At 39.6% G+C, this 13,352-nt stretch overlaps 1 protein-coding gene across 3 annotated transcripts in view; it reads right to left on the bottom strand.

Annotated features, from left to right (window-relative positions):
* KDM4B (lysine demethylase 4B) overlaps positions 1-13,352 on the bottom strand; it is a 94,763-nt gene that overhangs the window by 28,840 nt on the left and 52,571 nt on the right. For 2 of the 3 annotated variants that reach the window (XM_069790288.1, XM_069790289.1), the window contains exons 9-11: positions 6,281-6,477; positions 5,758-5,790; positions 1,522-1,691 (exon numbers count right to left, since the gene is read on the bottom strand). In XM_069790288.1, coding sequence (XP_069646389.1) covers positions 1,522-1,691; positions 5,758-5,790; positions 6,281-6,477 — 400 coding nt within the window. The remainder of the gene's footprint in view (positions 1-1,521; positions 1,692-5,757; positions 5,791-6,280; positions 6,478-13,352) is intronic. The other variant, XM_069790290.1, reaches the window with a different exon arrangement.

Below are 13,352 nucleotides of genomic sequence, written 5' to 3'. Positions count from 1 at the left end.
TTCAAGATGAAACTGTAACACACTTGTGAGAGGTAATACAGACAGTAGGATGTAGAAAACTAGAGAACTCAGTGGTACTTAATTGCTATATTGCATTAAGAAACTTGTGTATTTGCTAACACCCTGAGCACTGGACCCCTCAAACTGCAAAGCAGTCAGTCTGATTCTAGTGACACTGTCTGCAATGGTGCTGAAAATAAGCTTCTGCCTCCTGTGCTAACAGTTAAAGAGCTCTTAACATGTAGTCTAAGTGTATGATTTGGAACCTATTCAGCTAGAACAGAATCTCTGTTGTTCCTCTACCATTCTAAGGATCTCAGATCTATCCTTGTCACTTATCTCTTGTCTCCGAAGGGATATCAGCATTTTCGGGCCATTTATTACAAGCATCAATTGTTAAACTTGTACAAGAGCTAAGAGCATACAATTTAACACACTGCTGACACTTTCAAGCTTAGGGCAATTGAAATTAACTATCTGCACTGTGCTACTCCTGCTCTGTAGAACAATGATTTTCAAACTCCTTATTTCCCATGAAAAGAGAAAATACACTGTCTAGCTAAGAGACTCTGGAACTGAACAAAGACCTCAATTCTTTTTTCAGACCTTCTACAGATTTCTTTTAAGATCATCATCAAGGTTCTCTAAACAGTTTGCAGCATCGGTTTTCTACAAATGCTAAACAAATAATGGATATATACAATATAAGAAAATGAATTCACTAGTGTTTATGAAATGCTGGAGAGCGCCTCAAAGAGAGGTGGCATCAGACACATCAACTACTTAACCACACACATCAGGGGGAAAAAAAGCAGCTTACTCCCAGCAAGAATTGCAACCTTTCATACACAGCCAAGAAAAAAAAACCATCACAAAAAGAGCCTCCAGCAAGACGGCTGAGGTCAGGCCTTTGGACTAACCACATGCAGAAGAAATCATAAAGGACTGGGAGTCATAATGGACTGGTATTAACTTCAGCCATGCAAAGAAAGCTGAAAAGCTTCCCTTCTACAGCTAGACTTGAAGAAAACCAAACCTGCAACTTGGACTCATGCAGCAGCTGCGGATCCCACAAAAACCTAAGGCTGACTTTATTCACAGTGTCTGTAAGAAATGGGGAGGAATGGAGGAAAAGGGGAAAGATTAATTGCACAAGGGAGTGCACAAATCATTCCTTTTCAGAGTAGGACACAAAATATATTTATTTGTTCCTCTATGAAATATTTTAAAATATTCCTCCCCTAATATATATTTTTACAAACCTGTAATAGTTTGGGCAGAATTTTCAAGCCCTGCCAAGAAAGCTATTTGGACTGAATCCTTAAAGAGAGGGAAAAATCAATTGCTGCTGTAAATGATGGTGTATTTCAGTGAGCATAGATTTAATATTAGGAAAGACTCTACTGATATTTCAACAGAAATAAACAACAGCAGACAAGTTATTTACAAATGTGTTTTAGAGAGATAGCTTGCCCTAGTTCTTCACTGAAGTGATCTGCCATCAGCGAGCAGGGGCCTCACCTTCTCCCTCAATCACTTTGCTTCTCTCCTCTTCCTCTAGATCCGTCCCTCTTTTCAGTTCCTCTTTTACTTTCACATCTTCCAAGGCAGTTTCAATAGCCATGACATCCCCAAGTGACTTCTGATCCTCTGTTTTATGTCTTCTGGGTTGACTTCTTTTTCTGTGAGACCTAGAAGTACAGAAACGTGATTCGACATAAAAGAACAGCCTTCAATATATAAAACGATCACTGACTTAAAAAGCTGAATACAAAACAAAAGGATCATCTTTGGAGAGAAAACACAAGGTAGCTAACAATAGCTACAGGGCAAAACAGATATCTGAAAGGAAACAGATGAACCTTGCATAACTCAACATTTAAGATCCATTCACAGCAGCCATTAATTGTTCGGGTTTCTTGAAGAGCTTTTCCCCACCATTACTAATGTAAGTTCACAAGCTGCAGTTAAAATTATTTTAATTGTATTTTAAATCTATTTTGCCTGTATTTCAAAATATAGATGAAAACTTGTTATAAATCTTTCTTTCATCATCTGCCTCCATTCCATCATTTCATTTCATTCTGTACATGCTTCCCTTTGGCAAACTGCTGGAAGTCTGCAAAGCATCATCTTCCAGCTCTGAAACATTAACCAGAACTGCCAGTTGCTAAAAACACAGTATAATGAATGCTTATAGCATAATCAATAGGCAGTCTATGATTTTTCAGTAGTATAATTCACAAGGTCCAACGCCTATGAAGAAGTCTAAAAAAAGTGCGTATTAATATGATCAGGCTAATACTAACAAGCCAATAGCAATGCTCCTCTTTCTAAAGAGTCAACACCACAAAGAGATTACAGTAGCCGCAATGCAAAGACAAATGCAAAAGTCTGGATAATGTCTTTTAGTTAGGAACCGTATTAGGAGCCAAACATCCACACAGACGCTCAACTCGCTCCCCACCACTCAAGTGGGACAGGGAAGGAAAACAGGAAGAACAAGAGCCAGAAAACTTGTAGGTCGAGACAAAGACAGTTTAAAAGGTGAAGGAAAGAATAAAAAGAAATAAGCAAAGGAAATCCACTCACCATCTCCCACAGGCAGACCAATGCCCAGCCAGTCTCCAAACAACGGCCACCTTGGAAGCCAATCCCCCCTTCTTCCTTCTCTGCCCCAGGTTTTTATTGCTCAGCATAACATTTTACGGTGTAAAATATCCCTTTGGCCACTTTGGGTCAGCTGTCCCAGCTATGTTCCCTCCCAAGCTCTTGCCCACCCTCAGTCTACTCACCAGGCAGGAAGCAGAGTGGGAGAAAAATAAAGCCTTGACACTGTGCAAGCACCCGTCAGCAGTAGTCAAAACATCACTGCCTTATCAGCATTGCTGTAGCCACAAATCCCAAACACAAGCCCGTGTGCTACTATGAAAAATGTTAACTCCATCCCAGACAGACCCAGTAAAATTTATTTACAGGCTCTATCAAGTAGCTCCTTGAACATTGGGTTTAACCCTAACAAGTTCTCTTTTTCAAAAGAGAACAATTCAGAGACCTGCAATTTTTACACCATTTTTAGCATGTAGGCACTTTTTTTTTTTTGAAAGCAGCCTCTTCCATATGGCTTTGCATCTACGATCATGTAACAAACTGTAAAATGCAATCACACTGCATTCATAGGCCCAAAACTGTAGCAAAGCTGAAATTCAGCTTTCCATCCTCAGAGCCCAGAAACTCAGCTGCTAATTAGATTTGGAGTACAATGGAGTTAAGAGCCCTTAATCAGGTAACCAACAACGAAGGAAGAAAAAAATTCAACCTGAGATGAATGACTAATAGAAAAGAAAGTTGATCCATATGCACAGTAATTTATAATTGCTAGACTCTAACCATATGGTAGCCCCCCAAGTATAGATGTTAACTTCACACCTGCATGACATTCATTAGCAGGAACACACAGCTGAACCCAGAAGGATGGACTTTTCTCTTCACCCACATTCTAAGAACCCACCACCTTCTCTGTGGGGGAAAGGCAAGGTGGAAGGAGAAGATAAACCTGTAGGACTTTTCCATTGACGCTGGAACCTTCCATAGTTGGTGAAGAAAGCATCAGAGTAGAATCAAGTGTTACAAGCTGGTTTTAGTAAAGTGTGTGTTTTATTCCGGCGGTGTAGAAATGCCAGGCAAAAATTAAATCACAAAGCTCTATACTCACAGTAGATCAAAAAGATCTTTTTCCAGTGCTCTTCTCATTCTGAAGTTGTGGAATAATGAAGAGAGGCAGAAAGCACATTATTTAAAGAAACTGCGCTTCCAGAAATACAAGTTGAAGGCTGTACATTTCAAGTGAAGATGTTCTGTATCTGGCATAATTCGCATGGGCTTTTTGTGGACTAGACTAAAACAGTCTCTCACTGAAGCCATAAAGTAAACAAAGTTGAGTTTTTCAAGGTAACTAAGCATGAGCGACCTTAAGAGAAGAAGTAAGGTGTATCTCTGCAGAGTTTAAAAGCTACATTTTCCAAGAGAGCTGGCAAAAAAGCAGCATTTATACTCTTTGAAGAACAGACCAAAAAGCGACTTAAATTAAGCAGATACAACTGTGAAGAGGTTTGGACAGAGGTGAATCCCATTTTTTCAGTAAAGTCCATCCTGCTGAGAAAAGTCAGTCTTCAAGTAAAAGTATGTCTTTCCAAGACATAAGCATAGGAGAGAGACTACTGCTAAGCAGTATTCAACAGCTTCAAAACTGCTTCAGGATAATACTGAAATAATCTAGGAAACAATGAATAGATAAGGAAAAAAAGTACCCGGATCTTTTGCAATAGGCTCAGGCTAAGAGACAGGCTTCTCTGCTAAGCAATAGGCTCAAAGAGGGAAAATAATCCTTGGTGTTCATATAGTACCTTACACTGTGCAAACATTACAGATATCTAAGTAACCCTTAATAGCCATAGGCAGTAAAGAGATTCCAAATTTCCAGATGCAGAAGAAAAAGATGCAGGGACCCACTGGAGTTCAGACAGTCATTGTCCATAGAGCATAAATCCCAACTTCTGACTCTCAGACTACACTGCTTTTCCTGAAGCTCCCTATAGAAGGAAGAGCTGAAAACATTTTAGAAATATAACCTCTGGAGTAGAGCAACACTGCAGAGGTCAGTTATCTCCCAAATACTGTATTTATTGTCTTTTGGAGCATGGATTTAGTGGGGAACACACGTTCCCATTTCAGCATTTGTAAAATAATGGACAAATCATTTCACATAGAGAAGGCAAGACACGAGACCACCAGTCCAAAGCAATGCTGGGTGACTGAAAACTAACTCCTGGGAGACAGCAAACACCAGTGCTAGAGAAAGAGACACACTTACTAGTATGTTACCTTTTCTTTGCTAGAATGCCTAAATAAATCAGCTATCATCAAATTTTTAAGTCAATGGTTTTTAAACTGTTACTCAAAGTCCCTACCAAAGATGGCTTCAGAAACCTGAAGTCTATTTAAAGCTTTTTTCCTGGATTTCAAGGAAATGATATTGGAACTGAAATTACAAGCAGAATATTACATCTGGATGAAGTGGTACAATTTCCAGAGACTGCCAACACTCACACCAGAAACTCAAAAAATACTAGATAAGAGCAGAAAGAAGTAAGCTTGTGTGCTACACTGCAAGCACTTTGGGTAACAGGCAGAGCAGGAATGAGTATGATGTAAAAAAGAAGGGTAAGGGAGCATATGGAAGGGCACACACTTTACATCCAAGTACTTTAAAGCCCTATGATAATTCAATTTCCTAGAATATAGGGTCTCATTCTTCAAGCAAGCTTGATGAGGAAGGAAAGTTCTCCCAACTGGCAGCCCATGTATAAAACATTCTAGTTCAGTTCCACTTTCTGAGACAGCAGCAGTGTTTTATTAACTATCTGCTTTGGTGACCAGTTCACTTTATCCACAGCTGGTTAATCATTACACATCACTACTAATTCAGTAGATTAACTGCCCACTCAAGAATGGAAAACCAAAACTAGCATGACATAGCTGAGGTTCTCTAGTGATACAAGAGGAGATCTCGGAAAACCACACAAAACCAAGGTGAAGTCTGAGAAACCTCGATGCCCAAAGATTTTCTGTGCTCTTTCAAGGAAGCAGACATGAAAAAACTAACTGAAAAAGGAAAACACTTTCAGAATTACTGTTTTAAGAAGCTTGACAGGAAAAAGAATGAAGTCATTTAAGTTGATGAGGGAAGTCACATACCGGTGTTTGTTGTCCTCTTCCTCATCTCCTATCCTATAAAGCAAGATTCCAACAGTAAAAGGTTAGCATGCCAAATTTTCAATTCAAGCATGCTGTAACACACAAAACCCACAAACTTGTAGAAAATTAACACAGAGATCAAAGGAAGCACAGAAAGGCATGCATAAAATCCTTTTTGCAATTGATGGGGGTTTTTTTCCTCCTGCTTTCTGATAAGTGAAGCTATAAATGTTTACTATAGATTTTTTGTCTTCCAGAATAAGAGATGAGATGCGAGGGGGCACACAGCATCCTAGTTTCAGAAAACATGTGCTTCTACAACATTTAAAGGAAACAGAACAATGAGGGAACACATTACCCAAGAAAAATTACAAGAGGAATTTAAAAAAAAAAACAGTTTGAACTATCCTCAACTAAGAATTATAGCATTTAAAATCTTAGTAATTAAAATCAAAACACAGTGCTCAGACACAACTCTTTTCTCTTTTGTTTTTTGGGTTTTTGGTTTTTTTTTTCTCTTTACCTGCGAAGCAATTTAGCCTTCAACTCTGCTTTAGTCTCGTTCCAGGCATCTAGTTCCGGGCTAGTCAGAGCCGTGGGTTTCATATGGTCCAGGACAGCAATGTCTTTTCCTTGTTTCCATAAATCGTAACGTTCTGGTTGCAGAACCCTCACAAAGACATCCATGGAAATCTTCACCATGTCTTTGCGGCAAGTACACTGCAAGAGATATCCAGACACCAACACCATGTTAGATCAGAGGAACACTTTCTTTTTTCATCAGCTGAGTTTGCCTTTCTCCAGAGACAAACTAACACTCTACCTGTTTTGTCTGTAAGGCCTATGGTGGGTCAATGCTAGGAATTGCACTGGCGTATAAATGGATATTTTAGCTTAATGGAAAGCATTGACTCTACCCGCCCTTGGCAAAATCAGAGACAGCACAAGCTGCCACACTCTGAGGCTAGTTGAAGACTCTGTTCCCAAGAATTTTCTGCTCCCTTTAAACCCACCAACCAAGCTAAAACGTTCTGGTGACTGATACCCAGTATACTACTCATCTACTGTGTTACAGTCATTAGACAGCAATAACTTTGGCCAATGTAGTCCAGGTCTGAGCCTGATCTCAAACCTACATTCCCTCCATTAGCCAGCCTCTTGCAGAGTTTCTCAGGCTGAAAAGAGATTATTAATATCACTTCATAACTGAAGAAAGCCTTAAAGGAAAAAAAGACTAAACTAGTGAACAAGGCAGTTAAACTTCATAATTATACATCATGATGTTGCACATAAATCCTTCACAAGACTGTAGAGAAATAAAAAAGGTTACAACAATAACTACATTCTGCATCTAAACCACATATGCCAAAGTCAAAGTAAACGTGCATTATTAATTTCAACTAGCATACGCTAATTCTAACCTCTGGAATTACACCCTTGCCATTGTATAAGCCTACACAAGGACTACTTACAGGTGTTACTTACTTGGATATCTGTTTGCTCTGATGAAACACAGAATTAACAGACTAAGTCTAGCAAGGGGATTCTCACCCAGGACACAGATACCAAACTGAATGAGCATCTCGTCTTTATAAACTTTTTACTCAAGAGAAGGTACTGGTTTGAAAAGGACACAGCAACACCGGCTTGCCTCATGGGGGCTGCAACTACAGCTTTGCTGTTGTGGTGAAAAGTTGAGCCCCCTTCTAATTCTGCTCTAAGATGCAAAGCTTTGCTTGGTATGCACTTGCACTGAATTGCTTTCCAAGCTGAGGATGAGGTAATTATAGCCACTTTGCAGGACTTTTTTTTCACCCTTCCTCCACACCTTTGCAAAACTGTTCTATCCTTTCTCTTAACAGAAATGCATGAAATTAGACTTGCTTCCCCCCCTTTCTTCTTTCATTTTTCACTACAATTATTAAAAGATTTATGGCCACAGTTAAGAAGCCACTGAGAGAAGAGAATTTTTCTGTACAGTTCTCGGCTATCTCACCTCCCTCCCAACTCCTGTTTTTCTTTTTGCAAAGACCGCTGGCTACCTTCTGCTGCTCTGACTGGGAAAGCAGTAATAACCTGAGTGTGCTGAGTGGGAAGGAGTATTTATGGACAGGTACTTTCAGGAAAATTCAATTCATTTAATGAAAAATAGTGAGGGACAGAAAGGCTGGAAATGCAATTTGGCCAAAGAATAGCAGGAACACAGATGGTACCCATGCTTCAAATTCCTGGCCAGGCAGAAGCTTCTCACCGGCACCTCCATCAATACTGGCTTAAGGGATTTGTATTGAGCAGATTTTCAATCACTTTTCCTGAAGAAATTTTAAAAGCACCTGTGCACTGCTACAAAGAGGAATACAGAAGAGCACCCCACAGCACACATCATCAATGAGCTATGGAGATTGACCTCCTCTGCCTTTACAAAGTATGAAAAATGGCTTAAAAGGGGAACAGTCCATTTTCTGATCCTAACCTGGAACCAACATGCTGCAGCACACATATGTCAATTCCTTCAAATCAAGCAGAGCAAATCCCGAGTCAGACAGGTCTAAAGGTCTCCAGTATGGTCTCCAACCACCGCCAGCTTAAGAGTCTCACAAAAATGTAAAGTATACACAGATTATTGAGAAACCCCATACTGAGCTATGTGGATGCTATTCAGACTGCTATTCAGATAAATGACACTGTGGGCTGCAATCTCCAGTGTACCGCAACACCAGAACCCTGCAGTAGCCAAGTTCCTTTCTTTACACAAATCTAACATGATGTATGTTTATATTTCAATTTTAATTTAATTTTATTGCTTTCACACTAGCAAGCATGAATAATTTACAAAGTCTGTTTCCTTTGTGGCTTCTTCCGGACCATACAGCTATATTTCCTCAGCTGCTGCAGTTGTGCCACATTCACATTCCCATAATGGCCAGGGTATTTTTCCATACCCTTTCCTCAGACCCAGCAGGGAGATCCTGCTTAATACAGCACATGCTTCCAACACAACTGCCATAGAGAATGTGCGTGTGTGCCTAAGGAGTGGGAGAGGGAGGAGAACAGGGGAGATTAGAGGAGGAAACTGTGGGTAGAGAAGGGCAAGAAATTTTCTTTGCAATTAATTACCTGCTTTATTCCATTAGAGCAGGACAAGAATAGCAAGCTTGTGTTTCCCTGTCAATGATACCCCTTTCCATGTACTGCATCCCCTTCCATATACACAGAGTTATATTTCTTTCAAAGTATTTAATTGTGGTCATAAACACATGTATTTCCTAAGAGATACTATGCCTACACCCCCCACCTCTGTCTCTCCCTACCCCAATCTCTGCAGAACATATCCTTCCATATTCCATTTCCCCCCTCAAATTCTAACACTTTCATATTCCTTTACGATTAAACTTTATAGAAACAAAACAAAACAACAACAAAAAAAGAACACGTCTACACTTAAACACTACCACTAAGGAGAGATATAAAACCTCGTTTCCTTTATGTGAGTCAAAACTGAACCACAAAGCTCCGATTCAGGTATTCACAGAACTCCTACATACCAGTAGACCCGTGAAAGATTTAAGAGCGATATGGTCACGCAAAGCACAGACCATGACTAAATGGCAACATGAAGGATATGCCTGTCATGTCAAAATGACAGGAGAAAAATTTAAGGAACCCTGAGATCTAATCAAATATCTTCCCGTCTCTCCTCTGTCATTCCCCATTTGGAAGCCAGACCACCACAGCAAACTGCTCGGGAACAGCAAGGCAGTCAGAGCAACAGATCAAACAACAGAATAAACAACAGAATATTCATAACTGGGATCTCCAAGGACCGACTGCAAGTCCTGAAAATGCGGGTGGAAAAAAAAAAACAAAACAAAACAAAAATCAAAACAGTTTTAGGGTTAGCTCTTTGCCTTCAGTTACAGGGGATTCAAGACCCAAACCAGCAACAAGACAAGAGGAGCTTCCATATTCACCAAATCTGCAGGAACTTGATTTGTTCCACCTTCTGAAGGATTTTCCTAGCCTCATCTCTCCTTTTTCATAAGCTAATAACTTTTTTAGCCACACAGGATAAGAACATGCAATGGCAACTTGCAATCTAAGCACATGCAAAAATACTATAAGGAAATGCATAGTGAAGCACTTTTCAAACACAGAAAACCAACATTCTTCTCCTACTTACTATTTTATTATCTGCTACTCGAATTTGGAGACTGTGGTAAAATATCTGACCACACCAGGAACCCTGTCTCATCAATTATAACTCAAAGACTGATAGTGGGAAATTTGTGGCTACTGAATGTGTAACCGTTATCTTATTTGCAATATTTTTTTAAAATAAAAACACTAAGAAGTCTATATAAAATAACAGTCAAATAAAGAGACTGTCTCCTTGAAGCAATAAAATCAAATGATACATGGAAAAATGCAGCCTCATTCAACCTCAACCTTCAGCGTCATTTTTGTAAGGATATTTCCCTCACTTCCCAGCTATTAACACTAAACTGAACCCCATCTGTTCCATAGTGTACAAAGTTAAAGTAAAATAACCCTTCTCCTTATGTAGAAATAAGTCACCAAAATGATATATTTAAATTGGCACCTCTGGTTCTTATGGAAAACCCCCTCACACTTACATGAAATCAGGGCCCACTGCACAGTTATTTAAGACTCAGTAAGCCTCCCACTTTGCCTTAATGGAAATTTAAATACAAGAAAACCCAACACTCGAAGTTGGAAGTTCTTTCGGCTATTATACCACCATTAAATGATTAAATGTCAGACCAAAATCTTTTCTTAAAGTTTTTGTATCTGCTTTTTCATAACAATGAAGCCTAAAAGCAAGTTACTGGGAAAGAAAGATGGTTACTTTCAAAAGGCAGCTAAGAAATTCTTGCTGTGTATTACAGGAACACATATTGCTAACGCAGACAACACTCCTAAGCTTCTCTCCATAAATTTCCAGGACAAAGTACAGTTTCAGCTTTTGGGAGAAACACAAAGTCCTCCCAGTATAATACTCTTAAACAGCTATCCAATTTGTTATCATATTACAGACATGTTACTTGGGATCTAGTTATTACTCATCCAATATGACAGAACAAACTAGTTTGGGCTCCAGTTTAATTTTCCTTCCACTCAGCCTAAAGCTACATTTCCACTCAGACCTTCTACAGCAATGCTCTCAGACAGCTAAGGTTTCATAAGGGACAAAGGCACACAAATTGCAAGTATATGCCTGAAAGATGAGTGGCAGGTACTCTGCAAGTAAATGAGGAGTTAAACTTTGAGAAGAAGGAAAAAACCTAAAATGCATAGTTTGTGTGTTTAATGGTTGGTAGTTGAAAGCTTGTGGGAAAGAAGATGAGTCTTGACCCCCTGTTTCTAGTGTAATTACCAGCATTGCCGTAAGTCTCAACAACAAACCAGTTCATTAGGAAACCCACTGGAAACCCTCTACAGAGTTTCATAAACAAAACAATTAGGCAAAGATTTCCAAGGACTCCCCCTGGTCCCTGGCTGCAGGGCACGCTTTTTCCTTGCGTGCTTCCTTAACTTGCTTCCTTAATGTTCCATGCAGATTTTTGTGGGTAGAAGAGTTCGGTAAGTGGCAAGTTAGCTGGGGAGTCAGATTTACCCTGCTCCACTCCATTCGTAATAAGAGGATTCTTTCTGGTTTAAGATATAATATAAAACGCTATGTGACATGCTTCATTTTAGGCAAATAATAACCATCCCAACCGGCATCAGGCTTCTGCTGATGTGTTACATGAAGATTCCTTTTGGGTTTGGTTTGGTTTTTTTTTTTTTTGGGGGGGGGGGGGAGGCACCCACAAAGCTATTTTGCAACCTCTGCCAGAATTCTTTTTTATCTTTTTTCTAGTCTGTATACCTGTAAGGATGCCAACTACTTCTGAATCTCTCTCAAATACACGCAATCCTCATTCCTGCAAGACAAACACAACCACAGTGCAGGCGCAGGGGGGAGGATCACCTCAGCAGGGTCCCGAGTTCTATGTCTCAGATAAGGCTGAAAGAACACAGAAGGAAATTCAATGCTCTCAGCAGCACTACAAGGCAGGGGAATTCAATGAAGTACCAGTTCCTTTCTGTTCTGACAGACTCATTCTAGGACAAGCAATAAACAAAGTGAGACTTTTATCCAGTGGTTATGATGTAGTCTATAGTGAACATCATTCTGAGGTTATCTCAAGGTATTATTTCTTCTGCATCGTAAGACTTGCAGTTGGTGAAAGAAGTCTACCACCAACCACTTTCGTTTGGAGAAAACATGACATTTCAGCAGGTCAGCACCCTGTGTTCATGCATTAAGCAAGCAGTGAGCATGAACTGACATGGCTTGGTGAAGATCTACAGCTCTGAAGTGACAGACACACTAGAGAATTCTTGCTAAGTGACTAAAGTTATCTTTTTATCCTCCTGTTTGATCATCTGCTTTTTAGTCATTTCTTTTTAAAAGAAAGCCAAACGCTGTGCTGTATTACACACCTGTAAACCAACAGATGAAGTAGGAAAATCCACCATTTTGTATCCCATGTACAACAACCAAGATCTATAGGCACTTTGTAGAAACATGAATAATTATGTTTGGTGGAATATAAAGTGTCGGTATCTAAAGTGACAACCCAAGATTTGCTTCTAGCACACTATGAAATTCTTTCCCCTGGTAATAACAAGTGTTCTTTAGTAACATTTTTCAAAAGGATATGAAGCTGAAAATATATTTTTTGCAACTCCAAATGCTACAACTTAGAATCAAGGGAGGGTTGATATATAAATAAAGGAGACAAGACATTGTATATCAATCCTAAAGGAAACAGCAATCAAGACCCCTCTGAAAACCACACACCAAATGAAATGTTTCTGTCTTTCCTATAATAATCTAGACTCACCTGCACATATTTTCAAAGCAGTTAAGAGTCAGGTGAGTACAGAGCAGAAGCAAGATCTGAATCCTGATGCCCGAGACTAGGAAGCGCCCAGCTATAAGCCACCCCACAAAACCCCTGAAACTGCTGCCTGCCACTAGCGAACCAAGCTGGAAGAAAATCAGAAGCACAGTTATCAGAAAAAACAAATAATAAAGCAAAATGGAGTTAAAAATTGAAAGAGACTGTTCATAAGCAATCTACTCTTACTCCACTATAATAGAAAGTGGGCTTTGTTTTTAAAGTGTTCCTCATGCACAAAGTGAAGAGGCATAAGAGTAAAAACTGTTGCCTACACTGAAGAAATTTCTGTGGACAACATCAAAAAGGGAAGGTACCTGATGAGAAAGTGTGATGTCAATTCACAGCTACTTTACACTTTTACAGTGCCTTTCAGAATTCTAACATCACCATTTCTGCAGTTCTTGAACAGAATACACTATTTAGTTTTTTATTCTTAGGTGGGATGTTAACACCACTCTTCCTTCTTCCTATCTATGCCCCCATGCATCACCCCTGAAGCAATTCCAATGGAGCAAAACCAGCTGCACAAGAAAGCACAATGCTACGGCAGCTTTCAAAAAGTATTTTTGACGGCCTTGCCATACTAGCATCCCCAAAGCAAGATGACCCTTAAGCCTCCGCTCT

This window comes from Haliaeetus albicilla, chromosome 8, assembly GCF_947461875.1.
Source record: "Haliaeetus albicilla chromosome 8, bHalAlb1.1, whole genome shotgun sequence".
Classification (NCBI taxonomy): Eukaryota; Metazoa; Chordata; class Aves; order Accipitriformes; family Accipitridae; genus Haliaeetus; species Haliaeetus albicilla.
The sequence above is the reverse complement of the archived record's forward strand: the minus strand, read 5'-3'. Positions and strand labels throughout refer to the sequence as shown.